We start from the raw sequence: 27,827 nt of genomic DNA, 5'->3' as shown, positions 1-27,827 counted from the left end.
TGCCTGAATTCACTCACTTTTTAAGAACACAGCAATATGTAGCGTGATGCACCTTTTTTCCCCCTCTGATTCCTTTGCCTCTTGAAACACCAGCCTGCTACTGAGTGGGCAGAGAGGGCCACTTCATTTGTGTGCTGGAGGCTTCTCTGACAATCGTGCTGGAGCTTAACTACAGAATGCAGCACTTGAATCCTTTTCATTTTAGGTACTTAAAGGTTGAGATGCAGCTTGCTTTTTCCCTTAAACTGGCAGTATAAAATTAACCACTAGAATGCTGTCTAGAAGTGTGCACTTGGGTAGCTCTTGCCACCTATCTTCAGAGGCTTAAGTTAGGTTGTACCCCTTCTTCCTTTCTGTGCAGATAGGAAAGTGTTAAGGTGTAAAAAACAAATAATTTCATAGGTTGAGGACTAAATACTTCTAAATTAAAACCAGAATGACCTACTGATAATTGTTTAGTCTGAAGTAATCTTCTCAAATCAATTCAGTATTTTTAAATGACTTTATTTTAGTGGTGCAAGTCATACATATCGTCTTTTTAGTCAACAGTAAATAATGCAAAAGATCTGTGCTACTAAAGCTGAGCTTTTCTCATGCTTTTAGATAAAATTGCTGTCAGACTGTAGTTTAGAATCTTCTGCTCTAGCAGTATTGGTTATTTTTCATTCAAAGTTTTTTGTTTAAATTATTTCCTTAACTTTGGATAAGGAAATAATGTCATACATTGATCTTTATTAAGCTTGGGACCTTTCATTTCTGCCAGTTCATTCTAAAATAACCCGGGTTGTGATTTTTTTTTCCCCTTGTGTCATTCAGATTGATCCAAACCCAGATCAGCCCACAGATGACAGACCATCTTGCCCCTCTCGTTGAAGGAATCCATAAAAAGCTGACGTGACTTGGGTTTTGAATCGTACCTGCCATGTTGAAGGTCAAGGAGTCATAGTGGAGACGCTTTCGAAGGAAGTGGTTTTGCTCTTGCCTGTATGGTGAATAAATGAAAACAACCTGTGATTATGCTTTGAAGCCTACAATAACATTGTAGGACTGCTCCACATGCTTGAAGACCTGAGCTTCCCCCCCTCCCCTTTAAATACTGGCACATACTAGGAGCAGCCTTACTAACCTACAGTCATGTGTGTCAAAACACTCAAACCACATTGTAAGAGAGGGATGGCTTTCTCTTATGATTTTGAAAATTTGCACATGCTCATTGCTTATGTTGTGCGGTTCGGTGTCACTACAGCTTTTTCTCATTTATGCCGCACTGTTGTTACCCCCCTCTTACTTGTTTGTGGTCTGCACAACAAGGAGCAAAAGAAAGCTTTGATAAAAAAAAAAGAAAAACAGCAGCAGACTTCAACAAATGCACTGACTTTTTCTTTTCTAATTTAATGTAGCCTGGACTTTACCTGCATATGCACATGCTCAGAATTGTCCTAGTAGGCTGGTCATGTATCACCTCTTCAGCTTGGATCCTGTTGTGGATTTATTTACAAACATCAAATGCCTTCAAGCCAATCCTTCTTGCTGTATGTTTTGCAGCCTACTGTAGTAGATAAGCAACATAAATGGGGATATTATAGGGTTTGGGGATGGAGAGATACCAGAAGGAAACCAATAGACTTTGTTGAGATTATATTCCTTCTTGATTTCTTTTAAGAATTTGTTGCCTTTCTACTATTACCGCAAAGCAGCATTTTGTTACAGACTGCCTAAAAATCACTTAATCTCAGGTGAACTCATCACTTGCCAAACTGTTGGAATGCTATTTGTTTTGTTACATTGCACTGTTGAATTACTTCTTCTTTGTTTTGTGTTTGTGTTTTGTTTTTGTTCTTTATTTGAGAGGGGGATCTGCAATAGGGACATACACAAAAGTTACAAAAGCCACCCTCATTCCCTTTTCTTTCTACATTACGAAGAAGATGTTCAAGTTGTGAAGCTTTAAAAAAAAAAAACAAAGGCACAAGTAAAAGCAGCACCCGTAGACACCAGCTCAGCCTCGAATGACTTCTGAAAGGAAATAGGCAAATGCTGTCCAGGATTCATAGGCAGAGAGATACTTCAACTAGTAGGGATGGGAAGGGAAAGTAAATTTATTTTTATACATAGTTACCTAATCACCAAAAATTCTATATATAATGAGGCTCTAGTAGAAAGTATATTTCAATTGCAGGAAAAGTTTGGACTACGCTAAGAGCTCAGTTTGTGCACTTTGTATTATCTTCAGGGTTTATGATACTGTAAAAATAGAGTAGAAGTATAACTAAAGTGGGGAAAGAAGATCAGTGTTACCAGCCATACTTGGGTATTAGTTAGCTGAGGATTGCTTCAATGATTGCATCTGCTATGTGACTCAAGAGCTTTAAAACGAAAAACAGCAACTTCCAGCATGCATTCGTTCAGAACGTGAGAAATGACAAAAGGCAGAGCACTCGTCCCTGAGTGCACCCCAAGGAAGAAAAAAGTGCAGTGGAGCCATGAGATCTGCTAACACAAATACCAGCACTTAGATGCTAGAGATTCATACAAGCTGACTTCCCTTTTCAGAACTTGTAGCGCAGGCCGTTGACAAAGGGACATGCTTCTGGTATTGACTACTTAAACAAATCGAGGCCTAATCCATCATGTGTCTATCTCCTTGTGCAATAATACAGCTCAGAAGGGAGGGGGAGAGGAAGGCTGGTGTTGCTGTGTGGTGCTTCTTCTTAAAAAGCTGCCTTCTTTTTAAGGCTTCACACGTACAAGAAAATAGGCTTTTCCATAAGTGGCCTTTATGAGAACATGAAAGCTAATTCATGTTTCACAAATGCTGACAGGGTGATAAAATACAAATGAGTCGCGTTTTAAGTGATTCAGTTAAAAAGCGTGGGCTTTGAGCATGAATACTGGACAAGAAGGAAATTGGGTGGTGATGTCTTAGGTTATTAGGCCAATTTTGTGAGTGTCCCTTCCCTCTACCCTCTCCAACCAGAAAAAAAAAAAAAAGCTGAGGGGATCGTTGGCATAAAAGGGCATTTGGTGGTTTTACTTTTTTTTTCCTTTTTTGTTGTGTTAACAGAATAGGGAACAATTGCTGATATACATAGCATTAAAGTACTTATCACAATACAATGGAGAATTGCATACGAGGCAGGATTGACCAATATCGTAGTAATTGACATGGCATCACAGCCTTTGTGATCGGAGTGAAAAATCCTTTAACTTTTATCAAATAAAATTTTTCTGTTTAAATTCTTCTCTTAGTTGTTCAGAGGCATTACTCTTCCGCAAGTATTGGTCAATTCTCAACATTACAAAACATGAGGTTCACAGTTGTAGCCCAGTATTTTATATAGAATTCTGATCTGAATTAGGAAAAAGTAAGTAAAATCCAAACATTAGAGAAACAAAGTGCAATATTAAATGTTTGCTTTATAGATTATATTCTATGGCTGTTTGTATTTTTTTTTTTTTTTTTTTTTAGTTTTGGTGCTGAATATGTCCTTGTAGACTCTGTTTTAAGAAAACAATATGTGGAAAACAATTTAATTTTTCCTATTGCTCTTACTTGTGGAAAATAAACTTTTTTTTAAAAAGATCTTAAATGTTTTCAGCATAAGGCATAATTTCTTGCACATGACCTAAACTTTCCGTTCAAAGACCGTCTAGGTGTAAAATGACCCAGGGGAATCGCGACGGTGTTCCTTTCCGGGATGTGTCATGCCAGTCTGGGACCTTTTTGGGGTGGGAGGAAACTGGAAGGGATTTTTTTTCGAAGGCAGGAGGGCCACACGCGGAAGTTGCCTCCTGTTCCCCCCCTGGGGAAAACTAACTGCAGAAACCACCACCTGCCCTGTGTGCAGGATGTTAACGCAGCTCCGGGCGCTCAGCGGCAAGGCCCTGCCATGGCATCTTGCTTCCGCATGCCACACGCAGCTGAGCCCGCCGCGGCGTGGATTATCGTCGTCCTCCGGCATCGGCGTGTTGCTTGACCTAAGAGCAGGTTCACCAGGCCAGCTGTCAGGGCCGCGGGAGGCCGGCGCGCACGGGGCTCCTGCTGATTATTTTATACCAGGACAACGTTTTTTTTTACTACCTAATTTCTGTTGCTACGTGGCAGCATTAGAATTTAAATTAGCATCAGTGTCATTTAAGGGACAGGGCTGTCTAGCAGTTTTCAGGCAGTATTTTCTTGAAGCCTCACGTTTTTCAACCAGAACCTCTTCATAACGATTCTTTGAAGCCTAGGTTTACTGCCAGCATTATTACAAAGTTGGAAATTACCAGTTTTGTTCTTAGAGGTCTGATTTTTTTAAAAAACAAATCCTTTGTGTTTCTGGATATTAAAATACCTGTTCGCACATACAAATCTCCTACACCAGGGTGTAAAACTGACAGCTCTTCCACATCTGCTGCCCGTGTGGTATCCATCCAAGGGATGGCAAGTTACAAAGCACAAAGTTACAAAACACACTTACACTTCCAAAGAGAGACATTAGGCAATGTCACAAAACCAATCAGCATCTTTTTTTTTTAGCAGTTACCTCGCTAAAACATGTACGTAGCACTTAACCCCTCTTTGGGGCTTTGTAGGGCTTGGTTTCTGTGACAGCTCTTCCACTTTCTTCCCTGGGAAACCATCTTGCAGAGGCAGGCGGTCAGGCATGCTCCACCTGCCACACAGATGATACCCTTGAAATAGGAAATAATTAACCTATTTCTTCTCCCAGCAGTCGCTCCCTCCTGGAACTCCCCTGCCCAGCTACAGCCTGATATTTTTAGAGCTGGATCTCCCTGCCTCCTGACCTCGTGGACATCAGGACGCGGCGGTAGCTTCTGAGCTAGGGCCAGATGCGGCCACGAAATCTGAGTTGGACGGCGAACCCCTCGTCTGATCCAGCTCCTAACAGACGATTCCGCGGTCAGAAGGACGTCGTGTTTTCAGTGTGCTCCAGGCACCTTGCTGCTGACGTTAGCCAGACTTGGGTGAAGGACAAGGACCTCAAACAGCGAAGGTGAGAGCTTTAAACATAACAAAAAATCAAGCAGTTTAGATGCGTTTTTAATGAGGTAGGAACGCAAGAGTTAAAAAAATGACACCAACCCTAAGCCTGGGAACTAATCATAAAGTGCAAAGCCAGGTACTAAGTGCTCATACTGAAGTATTACACAAGGAACACAAAAAAAACATCCCTGTGATGGAGCATCAGCGTCAGGGAGAGCAGCAAGCCCCACCACAAGCTCCCCACAGGGTTTCTAGCAGGACCTGCTAGCTGTTTGCTGATTTAACAAATGTTATTTCTAAAATTTATTGGTTATCGTGATGCCATTCCATCTTTCTCCACGGACATAACGATGCTCCCATTTTCGAATGAATATATGGGAGAAGCACAGGAGGAGGGATAAATCATTGCAAAATGTAATACTTTTTTATTATTTTTGTCCGAAAATTAATGAAGTTGCCTCGATCTAAACAAGGCCTTGCTGTCATCAGGCTGCCTAGATTCAAAATGAAACTTCCCACTAGAGATGGTCACAGCAATGTTGAAGGCAAATTTGTCATGTTTGTCCATCAGCTAAGCAGCACTTCATAAATCCTTCCATGGTTCTGCTAGCTCTGTAAAATATGTACAATATTCCCTGGGTAATGATTTCTGATTAATAAATGTGTTTTACTATTATTATTATTATTTACACCCCCATTTGGGAGTATATTCTAAAGGCGTTGAAGTCTGCTAGCACCAATCCATTTTTCTGGCTAGCCAGGCTAAGAGGAAGCATCTTCCTAACATCTTAAACTCCAGCTCCCATTTCCAAAGCTGTTTCAGTGTTAAACGTGTTATAAACAAAGAAAAAGCTTCACTGATGTTTTACAGCTATTTAATTATCTCCCATAAATTAAAGCAAGTGTTCTTCATACCTATCTTTTACCAGTTTAAGACAGGAAAGACAGTTTTACTGCTGCCCGTTATGTTTTAGTGCATCAGACACCATTAATTGTGACAGGGTTCCACACCTCTAAAGCAATAAAGCAATTTGTCTGCTGTATCACATAAAGGTATCCTCCCAAAGAAAACAAATAAAGAAAGCAATACCTGGCCTAGGCAGCAGTGGAACAACACAGTTTAACTTCAAAACCACATGACTGTTTACTTTTCTTCCCAAGGTTTTCCTGTTTTTTTTTTTTTTCCTTTATAATTCAAAGTAATTTAAAGATGGTAACAACCTTCTCTTAATCCCATCCCTGACTTCCCTTTTCTATATTTTATTCAGATTTTCCAGTGTTCCAAAACATCCTACTTCTTTGAATGCTTGTCTTTGCTCCTATATCCTACACAACCAATACAGCCAATCATACAGCTCAATTTCCTCAAAAATCGTCTTTTGTCTACCTTCTGTACTTGAAATACTTTCCCAGAATGTCCTTAAAAAGCCACTATATATTTTCTCCTCAAAACCATATTTTTATTGAAAAAATACCAGGAATAACAATTAGATAGAAGGCTTGTGAATTCACAGTATAAAACTTTCATTTGTTTTCACGATATGACCCAGTCAATAGGCAGTTGCAACATGGCAATAAATTTAAGGGGTTTCAGCATCCTTACCATGAAGTATCTCACAGTGAGGACACGTAACTCACCTTGAAGGTGATTTCATCACGGATTAAAAGCATACACTTGGCTGGTTAATATTGGAATATAGCACTGCAAACTCATACTTTCTTTAACTTGTGAGATAACACATCCTAACACTGCATTACAATTTCACACACACACACCAAAAAATCAAATTAAGCTTTAAATGGCTCATAAAGATCATTTTCATGTAGCTAACCTATGGAAACCCTGTTCTAATGAACGCTATTTTACCCTACACCCCTGCTCATCCTTTTTGTTTACGACATGCAGTTAGAAAGTCATTTTAGAGTGCATTCATTTCTCTGGCATATTGTTGGTACTACTCCACAGTTTTGCGTGTCCTAATGCTAACTACACTTCTGGCACTACCAGAAGAAACAGGAAAAAAGCACACTTGAGGGCATGCTTGGAGTTGAAACGGAGTACAGGCAGCACGCTGCCTCCATTTACTTGCTGCTGCAAAAGGCAAGCTCGGCTGTGCCGAGCCTTACTCTCTTGGCAACCAGCTGGTAAATACAAAATACTCCAACAAATCATCTCTTTCTCCTTGGCTATCGGCGAGCAGATCTGGAGGGGACGGAGGGAAGCCACACGTAAAGAGAGAAAGAAGGAACCCAAATTTTGCACTGGTTACTGCCCCCTCTGCCCATAGCAGCCACCAAGAGAGAAGCCAGGCATCGCACCACTGACGAACACAGGGATATCTTTAGCTCAATAACGCAATCTGCGGCTTATAAGTGCATTGTAACAGGAAAGTCCCTCGCAGAATGCCCTGAAAGCCTTCTGGGAACGTCTTATATAGCAAGTGCCCGGCTCCATCACCTGCACACATCCATGGGGAGTCACACACGTGCTTGCACGTACCCCAGACAGGCGTGCACACCCACCCAGTGGGCTCCGGGCAAGGAGCAGCTTTGATTTATGCCGTTCAGAAGCCTGTTTACTTGTTACATGAAACAGAGTTCTTGAAAGTTCAGCTGAGGACACTTTGGACTTGGACAAGCTGTTGTGTTTTCCAACCTTATAAGAAGATGTTCTGTCTCTGCAGTTCATAGATCTTTCTAAATATGGTGACAGTTTTAATAAGGGGTTTCAAAATGCTGTTATGGGATTATGCTAGGATGCTCGGAATCGTACCCAGAAACTGAAGCACAGACTTTTTCTCCAGCCCTCGTGCAATTCAAGTTGCTGACGGGAGGAGCAAGCACCTTGGTGACCTTTAGCAAGCTCCAAGTCGGTAACTTTTAACACAGGCCCCAAGAAGCCTAGAGCATTGTGAGAAACGGGCAAAGAGGGAAAGAATACTAAGAACAGCATAGCACGCGGAAAAGCGAAAGCAGGTGGGATTCGCCAGCTGCAGCAACGTGTGCCACAGAGGCAGCTGGTGCGACGAAGCGAGAAGCCTCGTCACGCTGCCATCCATCCCATTTGCACCAGGTACCATCCGTCTGCTTTCAGCTGGGTCCAACACCACCCAGCGATGCTGAACGCCACGCAGGACAGTGACCAAAGGGCAGCACAGATTTTGGGTGCTGCAGGGGTAATGTCCAGTGGTGGGCATCCCTGCAGAAAGGCGTGCGACGGGCACACCACCTCCTGTGGGAAAGCGCATCCTCACCCAGGCCAGGGCTGGCTGCCCCTTGGGAGCAGCTGCCGAGGAAATCAGTCACTTTCCTATTCATGTGATTTCTCTAAAAGGTGCTGCTGACACCAGCTCTGTCCCTGGGGGGGACGGCGACTTGTGTCACCCTGTTCCCTGAGAGGGTCAGCTCTGTCCACTCTGGCGTTTGGCGTTGCACTCTTGGCATCGCCTCCAGAATTCACAGCTGACACTAGTTATTTCTAGGAGTTGTTTCTCTCCAAAAGGAAAAAGCAAGGGTGGGGGAAGAAGATGGTTGCAATTATTTAAATAAATAGCACGTAAGCAACTGCTCTTATTAAAGAAACAGAAATAATAGGCTCAGACTTTTCACGTCTTGTCTGCTTAAATGGCTTACAACAAACCCAGTTCCATGAACTGACTTTTATGAGTGCCTATTTAGCCTCCACATAATGTCAAAAAGATGCAGATAGCAAGTTTTATTCAATGCTTTATTTATTTATTTATTTGGCCTGCTATTAGATATATGCAGTACAAGGAAGAGGCAAAAATGATCATCAAATCTAGGATTTGTAGCTCACTGGCTTTGTTTACTGAGCTAAAAAGATAAAATCTATTCTATTCTTGTAGTTCTTTAACTTGGTTTCCTCTACTACTAGAGCTGCAGAAAAGGAAATTTTCAGCTTCCCGAATCATCTTTATTTCTGTGGAATGAAAGTAACAGAGGAACACTTCAACCACATAGAGTCAACACAAAGCAACCAGAAAAAGGCAGTTCTGGGGAAATAACTGGGCACTGATGTGTTAAGAACATCATGTGTTCCCCTACACCAACATCTAAACAGTCACTGGCAATACGCCCAGATATTTTGGATGTTGTGTGTCTGTCAAATAAATCAACAATCCAGATGCAGAGTCTGGCAGTGACGACATTCTGCTGGTGACTTTCAGTCCATAAGCTGGTGAGTAGGACAGAGTGAAACACAAATATTGTGGTTTTTAATCGCAGATGTTATTTTGGGCAGCTATGTCATTTAAAGGAAAAATGATTTTTTTTCCCTTTTGGTTCACGAAACTGGTATTTTTAAAACTTTTTTTTTTTTTTTTAAATGCTTTTAAGAAGGGACATCTTTCTCAAATCACAGAGAACAATCAACCAGAAACATGGCATCAGCCCTCAAAATATCATCTCCATAGAACAACAAGGAGAAAATGGTTTTAAGACATACACAAATGAAGGTAATGAAATTCAAACCATTACTTCGGAAGCAAAGGAACTGCTGCATCCTACAGGGCAGAACATGCTGCAGAGTTAAGAGAGAGAGCCTAGCTTGCACCCGAGTACCTTGTCAGATTGTGCCATGCCAGTGGCTCCCTACGGGGAGAAATAACAAAATGGCTTCTTGTTTGTCACTGCATGACTGTTGTGCCCCAAACCTGAGGACTCTGCAACCAAAACTGGCATCACAGACCCAGCACACCCACGACCACTCTGTACTTCGTATGGCACGCTGGTTCCATTGGCAGCGCTTGCTTAGAACCAGTTATTTAGGTGAGAAAAGACCCATAAGATCATCAAGTACAACCGTTTGATCTGCGCACCTCTGCCAGACTCGGGGGAATTTCTACAGTTCATTAGTAACCTACCAGGTAACATTAAGAGGTTTTCGGTTTTGTTTTCATAGCAAAATGAACGGCACACTTAGCAAAATATACCACACTGGAGAGTTTTGCTCAAATCCAGTGTGTGCTCTGAAAACAGAGCCTTCTTGCCGGCCAGCCCTCACAGAGCTTTCTGATACCTGCTCCGTCTCCCTCTCCGATTCCCCGAAAGCCACGGGTGCTGACCCCAACCAGCTCTTTGTCCCACCACCCCACGAGGACACGGATGGGCAGCGCAGGGGCTGGCGGCAGGACGGGCCCCTGAGGTGGACATGAAGGCCATGGGTGTGCAGGACAAGGTGGAGGAGGCCCGGGTGCCTGGCTCGCCCCATGTTGTCCTCACACAGTGAAACCACGGCTCTCCTGGTCGTGCTTAACCCGGGGGTGTCCCACCAGGGGACGGGCTTTGTGGCACCCTACAAGGGGAAGGCATATCTGGGCCAAACAATGAGGTAGGGGAAGGTGGAGAGCCAGAAATAGGCAGACACCCAGATGGGGCCGGCTGCATGCTGTCAGCGAGGCCATTTCCTAGCAAAGGAGCATGGCTCGCTTGTGGGTTTTTCTCCAGTAATACCGTCCAGTGCAGCACACCACAGCTCACAGCAAACAACATCGCAGAGCCTTAATCTAATGCCAAGAGCCAGAAAACCATGGTCAGAAAACCATGGGAAGTGGGTTGGTGGGAGCCCTGGGAAAGGGAAGGACACCTCTAGGATCTCTGTGGACCTGCTTCTTCGCCAAGTCTCCAACTGAACCAAAAGTCCAGGAAATCATGTGGGAGCCTTGTTCCCTAGGATAGGTTGCACAAGTAAAGCTTAACTATAGTTAACCCTTATAACCTGATGTAACCTGACATTTTCAACCTAATATAAATTGAAGTTGTGGTCTTCCATTTAATGTAACCATTTTCAGTGCCCATCTGTTCCTTTCATTCATTCTTGGGGTCAAAGCTTTAAGATCTATTCAGTGTTTATCCTATCCAATCCATTGTGAACCTGCTTTTCAACAAAATCATTTGTTTAGGAAACCTTTATTTATTACTGAGAATATTTAGTGTACAATGGAGTTAGTAAGTATGCTCAGATAAGAACAGGATAGAAAACAGTGACTTGAACTTGTTCTCCCAGTTGGCCTGTGTCTTTAAAAAGTAGACTTATAAACACCCTTACAGCTAAATATGCCAAGTTTAAACATTACTATCTAATATAACTGCTGCAGCTATGTGTTAGATCAACTCTACCAAAATTTTAACTTTGGTCATTTTCACAACATCTAAGCACACTTTTGTGTGTGTGTGAATCCAGAGTAAGTCTTATACCATAAAAGCCTTATTATGCAGGAGACTTGGTATTTGAAAACCATCTTAGTGAACTCATGTCTTTATAATAATACATTAAGTATTTTGAAGACCGGTTTCCCACCTTCATATACTTTTTCCACTATGATCTCAGCAGACCCTTCAGATTTTCAAAGCTGAGCAGTCTTAGAAACTATAAATAGCAATATATTCCACATATTTTCCATCTCCTACATCTTACAGTATGACCATAAAGTGTTAAGTGAAGACTGGGATAATTTTGGATTTGAATGAGGTTTCATGCGAGTGAATCATAAAACACACAACCAGCACTTTCTGTAAAGAGAAGGGAAGGGATTCTTTGCCAGAGAGAGCTACCCAAATGATTTCCTTCATTATGGTTTTTCAATTCCATGTGCTTCTTTTTAAGTAAAGGAAGACTAGGCAATTGCTATAATTGGCAACACATTTCAGCAATTCTAGACTAAAAGACATAAAGTAGTTTGACAGGAAAAAAATCTGAGAAAGATTTAATGGTAAGATTTTCTAAAAATTAGGATGGTTCGCAAGCAAACAAACAAAAAAGACAACAATTTACTTTCCATACCGAAAAAGCTTTTCTTTCTCTCTTTAATAAATACAATAATCTATCTTCTGGAGTCTTAAAATTAAAACTTATTTCCTTAGAAAAAATATAGATATTTACACTTCATTTTATACAGTGCTACATTTTTACAATCTCGGTTGAAGCTAATCTGGTAGAACATATGATTTGGAGCTCAGGTTACAGGACTACACATAAAAATTCCTAGTTTCCTGTTTTCACGTACGTGCCTGTCATTTGAACTGACGCTGAAACCTGAATTAACAGCCTGGTCTATTAAAGTAGTCTATTAGGCATTTCAGATTCTGCAGAAGAGGCAGCACTTTGGCATGTATTAAGGAAATCAAAGATGATTTGGAAAGTAAGCTCAACAGATTCAGATGTCCCTTTCAGAATTTGCTTTCACAAGGCATGTGTTTAGTAAGCTTGGTGCCATAAATCTCAGAGCCCACCTGCACATGAAATGCTTCCATTTCCTCACTTCTTCTTTCTTTGTATGCATTCAATCCATATGTTTCTGAAGCTTCTAAACGCCACGGCTATTAAATTAATGATTTGGCTAGATTAAATTTTGAAATAAGGAAAAAAATACACTGAAAAAAAAATATTAAAAATGAAAGACCTACTAAATGACAGACGGCTATTTTGGATTTATGAAGCATTCAGGCTTGGAAAGTGATCTGAATGGAGAAGCTGGAATACAGTTGATACGGTGTGCATGCCAGCCCATGCAAACGTAGCCAGAATGGCATCACCTTGTTTATTGTTAAAGGCAATTGAAAGTTTACAGGGTTTATGGCATTCCTTCTTTTCAGCGTTGCTCCCTCCTCATCATTTTACTCACACAGCAGCAGAAGCTGCTCCTAAGCCACGTGCAACTTTGAGGGTGAAACAAGCGCCAGTTCTGCGGGATGGATTATTGTTAATCACCGATTATCACTGTAGATGCAATGCTGGGATGCCTCTAAGGTGAAATCCTGCAAAACCTCCTCCACAGGGGGGGCCCACCTTCACGAGTTGCTGCTGCTGCTGCCGACCACGCTGCTCAGCGCGCTGCCAAAGGAGGTCTGCACGGACAGGAGCGTGCTGCTAAATGTGCTGTGTAACAGGTCGACAAGAGGAGCCTCAGCAGAGGGCTTGCTTAACAGCAGCTGAGTCATGTTTTGGTGAACCAGTGCCTGGTTTCACCCCCTTCTCTCCCTCTCTCCCCACTTTTTTTTTTTTTTTTCTGAGTCATCTCAGTCAGTCCTGACATATTCCTCCACTGCCTGGATAATGGAGAGCAGCTGTTTATATCAATCATCTCAATAGCACGCAAGACCAAACTTCTCGCAGCTTCTCAGAAGCTGTAGGGAGGGGAAGGAACCTGGGGGGGGGGGGGGGGGGGGGGGGAAGCAATTCCCTCTAAAAGACCCTGCTAGCGTCATTTTCATTAACCAAAGCCTTTCAAAGGCCATATTTATTTATTTTTTAAACTGGACACAGTAACTGTGATTGCAACACTGCGCTGCACTCACGCTGTTGTTACTAAACCCATACCAGGCAGAAAGCCAATGAATTCATTAATCCATCCTCAGAGCCGGCAGATATACAGATGAATTATACACGGATTGCAGGTGGGGAACAAGTGACACATCGCAAACTCATTCCCCTGCCTGGACCAGAAGTCAGAAATGTTTAGTTTCTGTAACTTTTAGCACTCTGCCAGGCAAAGATGTCAGCGCAACAAGCACGGATGGGTAGCCTGCTGAAGGAGGAAACGGCACAGGCTGCAGGCTGAACTCTGCTGCAGAAAGTTGTTTAAACAAATACAGCACAAGTCTCAATGTCAAAGCTGGAAAGCAGGTGATTTGTGCCCGTTTCTTTCTTTTTTTTACCATTAAAAAAACAACCAAACAAAACAGAAAAGCAAAATGTACAAGTTTTATTTTCTATTATTATGTTATCAAAACATAGATTGTCATTCTGAGTTTTGCTCTTTGGTTTCAATCATATCTGAGCTTTAAAAACCCCGTGCCTCAAGTCAGTCAATAACAGGAGAATCTCCACTTAAAAAAATAAATGTGTGGCTAATGGAGAAAGGCCTGAAAACAACTGGATTGAACTCTGACACCAAAAACCTGACATTCACAATACTAGACACATGCACAGACATCAACTTCAAGCTTCTTTGTAAGAAAAATCCTCTCTTGTAATTTCTTTTGAGTGTCTGGAGTTGGCAATACTAATTGTTTTATGTCACAAGCAAGAATCAGCAAGTACTAATAGAGGAGAGGGTTTTTTTGTACAAGTAGCAATGAGAACATGCTGCTTACCAGAAATAATCAATGACACACAAGTGGAAGAGGAGAGAGAAAGAGGCAGACCAGGTAAGGAGAAACTAACAGAAACTGAACCTGCTTAAATTATCTTTTTGATTATATTTTATCATATTTTGCTATTGCCTTCCTTATTTCCCAATAAAACACAAAAGGAATTATACTCCTCGTCCTTGTTGATTTTCTCATTGCTGGCAATTGGTAAATATTTCGAATTTACTTTCTTTTTGCCTTCCCTCATGTAGTGCTGCTTAAGGCAGCTTCCTCTTCCAGCTACCTTTAAAACTGTTTCCCTGCACTGAGAAATGCATAGCACCACGGAGATGCCCTGCCACAGGGAGTTCATGTGCTGGGAAGGGAGGCATCTGGCAGCTTTGGCTGTAGCTCTCAGCAGTACCAAATGAGTTTTAATTAGTATAGAAAATTCTGTCAATCTTCATTCTGATCTGGCTCCTTCAGTCACCAGCATCCTCCAGAAAGATGGTTCTCAAACACATGGGAACAACGCCACCTTGGCTGCCCAGAGCCGGGTCACCCACCAGCTCTCTCTTCCAAACAACGACCAAATTATTCACCTTAGTTTTGTAGGTAGCAGACATTTTGTTTTCAAGGTCAGGATTGTTTCCAAAACCTGTCACAGAATCACAGAAACACAGAACAGGGGAGGTAGGAAGGGGCCTCTGGAGCTCATCTGGTCCAGCCCCCTGGGTCCAACTGGTCCAACCCAGCCGTGGGATTTTGTTGGTAGCAAGTTTCTAACCACCTTTTTCAGGGAAAAAAGCATGAAACCTAAAAGCTTAAACAAACTAAATAATAACAATAATACAATATAATAATTAATAACAGCAACAATAACAATAACAATACAATAAGGAAAACACCCTGAATTACATTTTTAATTTTACCAAAAGAAAATCTAAAAATAAAACTCGCTCATTGCTCTCCAAGAAGATCATGTACTACTCAGAGTCAGAACATGCACTCTGGTCTTTGTTTTGTCCTCTTGTCCCCAGCAATCCTCTGCCCAGCAGGATCATGTTTTCATGTTAATTCAGGGCGCAAAATGGGGAGAAGAGAATCCAGACTTTTCTTCCTTCGTGAGTTCATCACCAAGGCTGTGTTACTTGTCCAGATTATCTAACTGGTGCGGTCAGCTGCCATTTTCTCAGCTGGTGAACAAAAACATGGAGCATAGCAAGTGCTGGCCCTATTTTCATACATTAACGATCCTGTAACTGCACTCCTGGAGAGGGAAATGGGGAAAATAATCAGCTTGGCACTTATTAAACTCCCTACTCATGAAAGTATTCCCTCAGGTACTTACAAAAATATCTTTCCTTTCATCCTTCTGTTTGTCTTTCCTAATGTCATAAATAACCTTGCAAGCAATAAAATTCCTTATCTATTAGGTAAATAAAGCTTAGCCCAGTTTATAACCTCCACAGTAGGATTTTTCTTTTAAAAGGAAACCTAAACACAAAAGCAGATATTCGTTTTCGTACAGATCTCCATGGGACTCGATTTCATAACCCCCGCCTGTATGAGGCAAGCCAGAAAAAGCCGGGAAGTTCACTGTCAACAGCTCAAACATGGCTCCTGATGCTGTACTTCTTGGCTTTTGCTGGTCTCCTTCTATATTTCCGCCTCCTCCCAAGCTATGTGGAAGGGGGAAAAGCTGCTTGCAACAAGTGTTCAGTGCACGGCAGCAGAACAAAGAGAAAGCGTGTGGCAAGCATGAGGATTGATTTCTTCTGGATCTGTTCCCAAGGTAAGGGAAGAAGAGAGTAGGAGTTCAAGGAGCTCGGTATGAAAGACTGAAGGTCAGAGCTTGCAGAGCTGAAGGAAGGACTTGGTGAGACAGCAACAGGGATGAATCCTCAGGCATTTTCCCTCGACGGGCCCCCTTCCTCAGTGCTAACTTTATACCAGAGAACCTGCTCTTTGCATCATCTCTATTCATGAAAAGCCTTCAAGAAGATACGGAGGGAAAAAAAAGACAGGACAGAATAAATCTGAGCCATGGCATCAGGATCAGGCCTTCCCTCTTAAGCTGGCATCTTATGTGAATGTGCCATTATCACCCAGTGCATTAGTCAGTACCACTCACATAATTACAAAGTGTGTCATTAATTACTTCAATGCACAAACAAGGAAGTAAATTAACCACAAGTTAGTTCACATTTGTCCCACTCGGCAAAAGGGAAAAACTTGGTCATTGAAGAAAACAGTAAAAACAACAAAAGGAAAAGTGAAGGAGAGTTTTCTACCATGTGGGAAAAAAAAAAAAAATATATATATATATATATATATAGTAATCTGCAGCTTATTACTTAGTGAAAAAGCCTCAGATATGAACTCTACCTAAACAAGCATAAGTCTCTTTCCCCTCATTAGATGAAGTACTGGAACTATCTATTAGTTCGAGTCAGTACCAGCATGACAAGTCTAAAATTTTATAGGATATGCAACATGTTTAGCAAAGATAGATTTTAAAAACTGTGAACACAAATTACAGGAGTTCAGGGAAAGAAAGAAAGAAAGAAACAAAATAATTAATTAATTAATTAATTAATTTTCAGGTTATGTTTAAAAGTGGCCACTCAAGAGCAAATTCCCCCACAACAGAAAACGGTGAGAAAAAATGTATGTAAAATGTGCACATTAAAAGCAGGTAGTTGTTGTATGGACCCCTATGTGCTAAGGAATATGCCCCATAATTAATTCCCAAAGATAATGAACTGTTGGGGAATTTTTAGGGGGCCTTAAGAACTGAGAACAATATGCAAATTCATCCCCAAAAGACATATGAATGGAACCAGAAAAATCCTCAAGTAAGCCAGGAAGACTGATTTTTATTGTTCAGTGATGTCTATACTATAGCCAATAAAAAGGCTGACACTGCACCTCATTAGATCTAGCACATCATTTTGTGGGGAAAACCCAGTGAGAACAATTACAAATCTTCAGTCATGCTTTCTTGCCTGAACGGTGATTTTACTAGCGTTAAATACTTCGTATGTCTCTCTATCATTACTATACCAACACCTTGCAGCACTAGGAAATGTGCAAAACATACATGAGAGGGAATCACCCGCAATTCAAAATTCAAAAAAACTTCCCAAAACACTTTCAAATCTTGTCTCTTTAGCATGACATAGGAAATACCACAAATAGGTATAGTTCTCTGTGGAACAAAGGCATTGAGGAAAAAGCCCAGAACTGCTCCCTTATCATCTGTGAGTCCCTCTCATGAAAACACCTGACCTAGAAAATACAGTCTTGGTTTAGGGAATTGCGTACGTAACTTCAAATCTTTAGAAGTCAGTCCACTTCAGTTAAAATAAACTTCAACGTGAGTCGGTCATTGCCTTTCTGTGGTAACTGACATGAACTCCGAGCCACAGCACAGCAAAACGCCCTACTAGTGCAGTCTGAGGGTATAACATATCTTAGAAAGTCTTACGAAGAGGGAATTTTGACCAGAATATAAGGACAGCACTAAAAATAGCCATGGATTTTTATGTCGAGCTGTCTTTTCCATCCTCAGCATCTGCTATGATTCAGTCGTTCCTCAGAAGGGAGAGAGCTTCTAGTGAATCACCACCCTGCATCCTGTAGTAATTCTGTTTTCTCTAGTGGTCTTACATTGCAGAAAGGACAATCCCCACCTCTGCAGAAGCTGGAGAGATCCAGCTAGGGACAACCACATGTGTATGAGCAAATGAATGAAAAGTACAAAGCCATACATGACACCGTTTATGTTCCTCAGCCTTGACTGCATATAAACATATGCCTTCATGAGACATATGTAAGCAGTCATGCTGTAATTAAGTAGACACTTATTATAGATAAAGTAACATATTTGTTTAAATCTTTGGAAAACAGGATGCTCAGTAAAGAGCACGCTTTAGAAACAGTGAAATGTGTTGCTTTTTTGCTGGCTGGCTAAGTGACTTGTTCGTGTCGGAGATTTCTACCAATGTCTTTGTTTTTCTATTCACTTTTCACTAGCCGTGCACAGTCTTAAAGCATAGCTGGATGCATTTTTATGAAACAGATATTTCTGAGAAAAATACTGGAACTTTTGTCTCATCATAATCAGGTCAAGTCTGTTGTCAATATAAGCATGACATTTTGCAAGGCCTATCTTGAACACATCCTTTCATCTCATTCATGGAAAATGATTTCTAAGAGCCAGGCAAGAATAACATGAGTCTGAGTCTGTCAAATTACAATACATGTGCTGGAGAGTCTGAGCCATGCAGGGCTGCCTCATTTTAGTTTGAAATTTATGACTCGAAGCCATGAATAGAAAGCCAGTTTTCTTGATTTTGCTTTTCTCATCGCCCCAGAAAAATCTATTGGGAAAAAAGAAAAAGGGAAGGGAAGGGAAGGGAAGGGAAGGGAAGGGAAGGGAAGGGAAGGGAAGGGAAGGGAAGGGAAGGGAAGGGAAGGGAAGGGAAGGGAAGGGAAGGGAAGGGAAGGGAAGGGAAGGGAAGGGAAGGGAAGGGAAGGGAAGGGAAGGGAAGGGAAGGGAAGGGAAGGGAAGGGAAGGGAAGGGAAGGGAAGGGAAGGGAAGGGAAGGGAAGGGAAGGGAAGGGAAGGGAAGGGAAGGGAAGGGAAGGGAAGGGAAGGGAAGGGAAGGGAAGGGAAGGGAAGGGAAGGGAAGGGAAGGGAAGGGAAGGGAAGGGAAGGGAAGGGAAGGGAAGGGAAGGGAAGGGAAGGGAAGGGAAGGGAAGGGAAGGGAAGGGAAGGGAAGGGAAGGGAAGGGAAGGGAAGGGAAGGGAAGGGAAGGGAAGGGAAGGGAAGGGAAGGGAAGGGAAGGGAAGGGAAGGGAAGGGAAGGGAAGGGGAGGGGAGGGGAGGGGAGGGGAGGGGAGGGGAGGGGAGGGGGGGGAGGGGAGGGGGGGGGAGGGGAGGGGGGGAGGGGAGGGGGGGAGGGGGGGAGGGGGAGGGGGAGGGGGAGGGGAAGGGGGAGGGGAAGGGGAAGGGGAAGGGGAAGGGGAAGGGGAAGGGGAAGGGAAAGGGAAAGGGAAAGGGAAAGGGAAAGGGAAAGGGAAAGGGAAAGGGAAAGGGAAAGGGAAAGGGAAAGGGAAAGGGAAAGGGAAAGGGAAAGGGAAAGGGAAAGGGAAAGGGAAAGGGAAAGGGAAAGGGAAAGGGAAAGGGAAAGGGAAAGGGAAAGGGAGGGAGGGAGGGAGGGAGGAAGGAGGGAAGGAGGAAGGAAGGAAGGAAGGAAGGAAGGAAGGAAGGAAGGAAGGAAGGAAGGAAGGAAGGAAGGAAGGAAGGAAGGAAGGAAGGAAGGAAGGAAGGAAGGAAGGAAATCTACAACATACGATATCTTGCATGTCTGCAAAAAACAGCAGTTAACTTAGTCAAATTCATAGTCTGTTCCTTTTCTTGTTTTTCGTGACTTCTTGTTATAGATAAAATTAAATAATGTTTTTGCAGTATATAACCTCATTTAGACAGCCTTTTAAAAACATATCTTGGTCTCATGAGAGGAAGATCTGCTGGTTCCTGGGTTCAGTCAGGACTGCGCTGAAGTTAATTCATGAACTGTGTGAATTTTCTAGAGACAATAAAAGAGAAAACATTTGCAAAACAATGCCACTCTCTTGCCAAACATCACACAAAGTAAGTGAACCAAGATAAACTAGCTTCATACTGGAGTACTGGTAATCCAGAAGTATAAATTTTCACAGCCAAATAATGTTATACTGTCTTTATTTTTATATGTTATCAGCGTTAGCAGAAAGTTTTCTGGACATACAGACTTTAATACAGCTATTGCAGCTCCCTCTTTCAAGTAGCACCATAATATAAAGCTACCAATCAAGAAAATTAAGACACTTCTCATTAAAATAGGTATGCACACACACACATATATAAACACAAATGTACATACCCACATAAACAAGCAAATAAAAAATAACCCTAGAAAAATTTGTTTCATGTAATATTCAATTTTATATCAGAAGCATTGGCAAATGGGAGTTACACCGAGGGAAGAAAGCCGTTTTTCATTATAGGAGAAAACTACCAGCAAGATCGGTGTTGTTCAATGTATTCATAAGCAATGTAAAGAAAAGAATCAATGGTGATACGACAGAAACCTCTGACAACACAAAATTATTTGGAAGAATCAAAATGAAGGAAATTTTAAAGTTCTGCAAGAGGACCTCTTGATATTACATCATCAAGAAACAAAATGGTAGGTGAGATTGTATGTGATAAGGTGAGATTGTATGTGATAAAGGTACATTTGATACTCAGGATAATAATAATAATAATTATAATTATAATTATAATTATAGTTATTATTATTATTATTATTATTATTATTATAAAGAACCCAATCTCACAGACTAAGTCATCTTTATCTTGCCTCTTGTGCTTGTTCATAGCCCTCTGATGACACCAGGTAAGAGCCCAAACTGCCTATGCTCCTAAAATTTTGCAATGTGAGGGCACACGGGGGCCCCGCCAAGGGGTATAGGTATATGGGGAGCATACAGAGGCTGTCTTTTTACAGGGCATAAGAATGTATATTTCATCTTGCCTAACACATTTTATTTCCAATTTGTGCACAATCATGACTTCCTTAAGCAACCTGCGATCACTGGTGCGATCCCTTCACGTTCATGACACTTAATGGTTAATAAATTTTCCCATTCTTAGACTTTCTTAAATGTCAACTTTCTCACACTCATGATGATGTCTTCAGATGTTATGAAACCTCCTGAGGCTGAGAGGAAAGCCAATGATGCAACCTCCTGCTGCCAAACGAAATTTCACAATTTGTTCTTCAGTGTTTGCTTTGACTTCAAAAAATGTATACTACGTATTTCTACGTCCATCTTAAATGGAACTTAACATTACTGAGAACCAAGTTACAAAGCCTAAGAAAATATTCTCTGAAGGGATGGGGTGGAGGAGTCTGTTGAGTCACTGCCAGCTGCTCTCCATTTTCTTTCATCCACTGTGTGTTTACCCTTGGCAGAGATGTTAACTTCAAATCCAAACAACCAGCACCATCATTTCTGACCAACAGAAGAGTAAAAGTCCACTAAGCATCAAATCTACTGACTCATTCTTCCCATATTTTCCTGAGGATGATAAACCTATCTAACAAACACTGGGGTTCGAGTGAAGAGAGGGGCACTTACAGTCAAGGAAGCAGCTATTGTCTTTCTCCAGCTCTCAATCTGTGCACGTATGCAAACAAACTAAGATGGGACGTTAGCCATCGAACAGCGTGACATTAAACACCATGCAATACCACTTTAATCATACTTTCTTCCTGTTTTCTCAGCGTGTTTCTTCTACTTGTCATTTTTCCGTAACTCATTTTGAAGCTGAAATAGCTGGAGAACACGCTGAACCTGTGACCAAGAAGTGAACAACTGTACAACACTCACAGGTGAAGGAAAGCTCCGCTCCCAGCTCTGAGGCTGGTGAGAAGATGGTTGTGCTCAAAGGACGTGACATGGGTCATGGTTACAGTAGCTACCCCTCTCCCACACCAACAAATACCCACAGCTCTGGTGGTTGCTGCTAATAGCAAATGACCACAGTCCTTGGTCTGTGGAATAAAAATATACTACGGAATTAAAAAAAAAAAAAAACTACAACCATAGGTGCCTCTTCTCAGGCCAAAATTGGCTAATGATGTCATGAAGTTGTGCCACAAAACATCACTAGAGCTCTGCCCTCTGGAAGAGCATGGTTTTCAAGGATTAAACGGGTGTGGATATTTCTGAAGATTAATTAAAAGCTGCATGTTTGTTGAAATTTCTGAATTAAAAGTTAGGAGTTTTTGCCAGTTATTTCATCAGAACGCCTGTTGTCTTTATTGGTCTCTATAAAAGGGACAGGATCTCAAAACCATGAATTTTTTTTTCGGTATGGTATGAAAATATAGGGAGATTTGAACCTTAGAAACCTGAAGCATTTATGCAACTACAAGTTCCAGCAACAAACCAAAGAGAAATATTTTGGGAACATTTTCTTTTCTCCTCACTGCTTGTGCCATGCGTTATTATCCAGCCTTAAAGCTATGATCTTTTCAAAAGATTACAAAGATACCAGGGCTCAAATGTAAATTGGCCTTTCTCAGTCTGTAGGGAATCTCTAATATAGTAGGTACTTCAAAGCAGAAGTCCTCCAGTAATACGTTGTAAATAGTCATTGAATCATTGAATAACACAAATTGGAAGGGCCCTCTGGAGGTCCCAGACCAAATGCCATTCTCTTGGTGGAGAAGATCTTAGAGCTCCACAGCTAGTTTTCTTCATACATACTGAAGCTTTTGACATTGACAGCTGTTCTTGTAGTCTATAACCAGTCCTTCGTCCTGCCAGTAGCAAAAGTACATAAAACTTCTCTGAAAACAGAATTAGAATGTGAAAACAAACACGTGATCTGTATACATTTGTTCTGTATGTATCTACTGATGTAACATCCAAGCCAAAGGCTGCAATACTGAATTTTTACTTGAAGATTCACATTGTTTTTCACATTTTTTTTTTTCTGAATAGGAGCCATGACAAAATATCTTTGCTTTGCAACATGGAGATTTCAATGATAAGCAAGCTATTGTGTAAAAAGAAAGAACGTGTATGTTTGCTAGGTAACTAATTTGTTCAGCAGTCCAATTACCAAATTTGCTCCCCCACAGTAAACGTGCATCTGGCTCTCCCAGAGCAAAGAGGTTAGCATCTGCTCCAAATCTTGTATTTCTTTAGCAATTTCTTGCTTATAAATGTAGAATTGTTAGGGCTGAAGTAGATTTTGCACCAGATACAAAGCAAAAATAATAATTGGTTACAGATTCTGCATAGCATAAGATATATTAAGTGTGTGCTTCTTCAAGATTTCTGTCAAATAACCAAATATCACGACATGCAGGGTCCTATACCTCAACCCATCATTCTGCAGATTGAAGGTGACAGTTTTCCTTTCATTCAGTGGAATTTGTTTCCTTAATTTCAAACTCCATACAAGTCCACACTCTGCATTCTTCCCTCAGCTCCCACAAGTCACCAGAGGGCTTAGAACGATATTTAATTCATACTAGAAGTTACTTATTTCATGATAACTCATTCCTTGCAGCCCACCCAAAACCCAGATGGTAACAGCTTTCAATTACTGTTGACATAAAATCCATATGAAACAGATGTGGAAAGCCTAATGTAAATGTGAATACTGGGTTGACTGAAACACAGTTTGATATTTGCTGTAAGAGATATCTTTCAGCGGCAAAGTTTTCCTGTTACCCCCCAGCACCATTATGAATTCCTGGTCAAGGAATATATAGAAATCATCTACATATTAACTTTAATATCAGCTTGTCTATGTCACTCATTTCTGCTTGATGCTGTTAAGCTAAACCAGCACTTCACTTACAAAGCTTTTTAAGCTTTTTCTTCTGGTTTAATTGGGGATTCTTGTGTTGTTTCTGAGATTTACTTGCCACTTGCTTGTCAGCAGCAGATTATAATGTTTCTCCGTCCCATAGCTCTAGCAGTTATTGCTCCAGTCCTTGTATTTACTACACGATGCCAAGGAAATCTCTTGGGCTATAAGGTTAAAATTTGTCTTGCTATGTTTCTGTTTTCAGCAGTGGCGCACACTGTTTCAGTTCTCTGGTTCCACAGAGGAGTTTAAATGTTTCTCAAATTTACATCATGGGGGTTACACATAACAGGTACAATAAGGTTTCATCTTCAGATTCATTGCAACCACATGTCAAAAGGAATATTAACTTTATTGGGTTTCCAATCCAAGTTTCTCTGCCAAATGTTTTCCCAAAATAATTGCAGCCATAATATTTTCTAGCTAAGGTAATTGCAATGTAGTAAAGTACTGTATGTATGAATATTCACAGAAGTTTGCTAGCCAATCCTTTTTTTTTTTTTTTTTGTTAACTTTCACTTCCACAGTTTGCATTCACTTACATGTTAGGGGGCTGGGGATTTTTTTTCTTTCTTTGGTCGTTTTGATTGTTTGGTTGTGTTGGTTTTTTTTGTTGTTGTTGTTGTTGTTTTTGGTTTTTTTTGCTTGTTCAGAGCTTTGTCCGTAGATAGCCTGTCCTCTCCCTGGGCTCTGCACTGTATACCACTCAGATCACTGGAAGCCCCAGGATGAAAATGCTGCCAGGTCTTCAGGATCTACCCCCAACTGACAAAGTGATCTTATCCAGGTCAGCTCCTGGGTATTGTTGACTAAACTTGCAAGGTCTTGTACTCAACTTGAAGATATTGCTCCATTTGGTTGTTACACAACTTCTTACGAACGTCACACATACTCACCAATTCTAAAGTATCAAGGGGAAAAAATAAGGCAAAACTATCACTGTTGTCAGAAAACCAGAAACCCGGCAGGGTGGAGACGTGAGTCTACTGGAATGGGATCATCAAACTGCAAACACTAAAAATCTTTGACTTTCTTCCAAGAAAGTTGTTCCATTTCAGCTCTGACAACTTTCTAATACACTTCTGAAAACACTGGCATCGTGAAACAGGGGGAGGAGAAAGAGGAAAAGGGAGTGAAACTGGTAGAAGGGCAGAGAAGCATAAAGGCAAGAAAGAACAGGTAACAAGGCACAAACCAATAAAGAAATATTTTAAAATCTCAAAGCAGTAGAGAGGGGGTGCATAGAGAGCCTTGCCATTGAACGAGTGGAAAATGTGAATTAAACTTCTGTAAAGAAGTGTGAAATTTGCAGGAAGTCCCTGAAATTCAAAGGAAGTAGCAAGGTATGAAGACCTTGCTTTGCACAATGAGTTGATCCCAAAGAAATAACATGAGGTTGCTCTCTAGTTTATATATATTAGGCTATATCACACAGGATTATAAAAAAATAATAAAAAAAATCCATGTAATATGCATTTTGGCACATTATAACACAAATCTAGCAGAAGAAATCTTTCTATTCCCCACCGACAATGTTGGAGACTGCTGGCGTCTAATTATACTGCACAAAATTAGCGTCAATCAACCAACTAACTAACAAAGGCTAGTCCATGCTCCAAAATCTTGATAGCATGAATGCTGCCTGGACAGTGGGACAGCAGAGTACCAGGGGAGGAATTTGACATTTGGTGACAGACATACCTCACTGTACGATGACGATTTGAAGCAGTCCCTGTCGTAACTGGTGCTTCACACCCCCAGTAACCATGTAACCAGTAACCATATTACTGTTCATGTTACATGTTCTACATGTGTTACATGTTCTCAGTGACCATGACACCAGCCTTGTGCTTACCAGAGTGGTTTTGGCCCTCCAGCAAGGCTAAATCCCCCTGGGAAAACAGAGGCAGGTAATGTCAGGGAGATAAGGGGACAAAAGCATCTCCCTCCTTCACGGCTTATAGTTTGGTTACCAACAACCTCTTATCCAAGAAGGCTTAGTGCTACATCATGATATTGTGATACCTTTTTAATCATAAAAGATGGGATTGTGGGCAACAAAAAACAGGGATGCTCTCAAGGCCACAGAACAACGGAGGAACATTTCTGCAGCCCCTGCTCCAGCCTGAGATCTGAAGCAGGGTGTGTGAAAGCTGTCTTTACAGTCCACAACAGGCAGCTGTGGGCCAGGCTTGGGCCTCAGCATGTTATTTGCATTCCCTGACCCACACCCAAGCCTCGTACATGACTCCATGCACGAAACGTTCATGGAGGTGTACTCATGGATTGCAGTCAGTCTGCAGCTGCAGTGAGGACCAAGGGCAAAATATTTGTGAATAGGACTGGAGGGGTTGCCAGCTTTCTGTGTATTAAAATATTTTAAACTATATCATTTGGAGTACAGTTGTAACTGAATACTCACAATGTATTTTCTGTTTGATCAGCTGAAACGTAATATTTCTACAAGGCTGGTAAAAATGAAAAGAGAGAGAGAGAGAGGCAGTATTCTGAATTTAAAATGTAAATGACTGGCTTCAGTGAGGTCCTAAACCCCCCTGCAAGTCTGGCGTATCTGAATTTGCATGGAAGTAAACAGGATTTGATGATGCTTATTGCCTCCCTAGAAAGATGGAGAATTTTTTTGAGCCTCTGCCCTTGAGTAGACTGGTTTTGCCCACTGAATCTTTTTTTAAAGCATAATTTAATTACACAAACACATTAAGAATGGACAATAAAGCCACTGGTAGATAACACAGTAAACATTAAAGAGAATGCACTATCTCATCCCGGACCAGACCAGAAACAAGGCAGTGTAACCAGGTTCTGTAAGTCCTGATAAAAGGACCCCATTGCCCAAAGCCTAGCCTATATCATGTTTTCTGTAAGGGCCCCTTTTCCAAGAGCGTCTCCAGAAGAGCTTCTGGAAGCAGCTGCCTGCCCCCTGTTCCTATGCTACTCCAACTGGCTAGCACAGTCCGCAGTCGGTTTGGAGAGCACAAAGTGATTGCTATGTTTATGAAATCCTATTCCTGTTAGTCAAGGAAATGAGCTTGACTCACCGACTTGTTTATGAGTTTTGCTTTATGCAAGCTACTGCTGACCTCAAACTGCTGATCCTCTAACGCCGCTCAAGACGTCTGCTCAGAGGGGATTTACATGAGTTTCTGTTTCTGCAAAGCATTCCTCTTTCTTCAGATGCAGTGTTTTTACAGTCCTCAAGTGTTGCAGTGAAAGTGACTGGGCCGACGGGCCTCGTACGGTGCAGCAGTGTAACCACAGCAATGCGGCCCAGCATCTCCCCAGCACTCCTAGCTCATTAGCCCCGTGAGTGAGAGAATGATTTACTCTCCCCGAGCACTCCCCTCCCATGCCGGTCCCTGCCAGCAAGTACGCAGCAGCAGTAATTCTGCTTTTAAATTGAAGAGTGGCTGCACAGGCTTTGAATTTAATCAATTTCTTAGGGAAAAATATATATATATATTAGTCTTTCATAAGTGGTTTTGAAGAGCTGGAAGGTGAACCCTCAAGGACTCTGAAGGAATTGTGATTATAAGTTTGAAACAGCTTGAGGTCTCAGAGTTGGAACTATAACGAAGTTAGCTTAACAGAGAAAATAAGAAAAAATAGTTGAATAACTTGCAGAAATCTCAGTTTGAAAGTTTCCTTTCTTGGCTCTCCTCCCCACTTGATACGCATTGGAAAAATTTAGTGAGATTGATCCCCCTTTCCTTTCCATGGGGACGCAGCACATACCCGGGGCTGAGCTAAGGCCACTGCTCTGCATCCCTTTGTCCTAGCGTAGCTGGGGCTGGAAGCTAGGGCTGGAAGCTAAGGCCATCACGGCCCATACAAAATGCATGTCAGCATGAGTCAGAGAGATTTTTTGGGGGCTAACCGAAGGGAAGTCAGGGAAGAGGAGAAACCACACTCTGTCTTCTGTATGTAGAGCTCACTGATTAAGACGTGATAAGAAAATTGAATCTCTGAATGTACAGCTATATGGCTTGTGTGCACATGCAAGCTTACACACCGTTTGAATTTGAGCCCATTTTCAAATGCTTACTTCTGGGGATTTTAGCTTCTTAGGTAAGCATAATGTTACCACAGACTGTTGGATATTATGAAAAGAAGGGAACAAGGGAAAAAAAAAAATCAGCAATTGTCAGTTGTTTTGCCTTTCAGAGGCCTGAAATCTCACTTTCCCTTTTAAAGAATAAAAACACTCCAGCTAATTATATCCTTTCGGTCTTCATAGAAGGAATGTTCTGTGGGTGCTGCTGAAAGACACCGAAATAATTTTTCCTCCC

The 27,827-nt window shown here is 41.5% G+C and overlaps 1 protein-coding gene and 1 long non-coding RNA gene across 3 annotated transcripts in view; one reads left to right on the top strand and one right to left on the bottom strand.

Moving 5' to 3' along the window:
* Positions 1–3,583, top strand: part of ARRDC3 (arrestin domain containing 3) — a 13,293-nt gene extending 9,710 nt beyond the window's left edge. For both annotated transcript variants that reach the window (XM_083817868.1, XM_083817870.1), the window contains one exon: positions 817–3,583. In XM_083817868.1, the coding sequence (XP_083673994.1) occupies positions 817–873 (57 nt within the window). In that variant the 3' untranslated portion in view covers positions 874–3,583. The remainder of the gene's footprint in view (positions 1–816) is intronic.
* LOC310889809 lies at positions 3,441–27,827 on the bottom strand. Its single transcript, XR_014576809.1, has 2 exons — positions 26,580–27,827; positions 3,441–15,350 (listed from the first exon to the last, which is right to left on the bottom strand). It is a non-coding gene; the product is annotated as an uncharacterized lncRNA (long non-coding RNA).

Source organism: Anser anser (genome assembly GCF_964211835.1).
Source record: "Anser anser genome assembly, chromosome: Z".
Lineage (NCBI taxonomy): Eukaryota > Metazoa > Chordata > Aves > Anseriformes > Anatidae > Anser > Anser anser.
The sequence above is the reverse complement of the archived record's forward strand: the minus strand, read 5'-3'. Positions and strand labels throughout refer to the sequence as shown.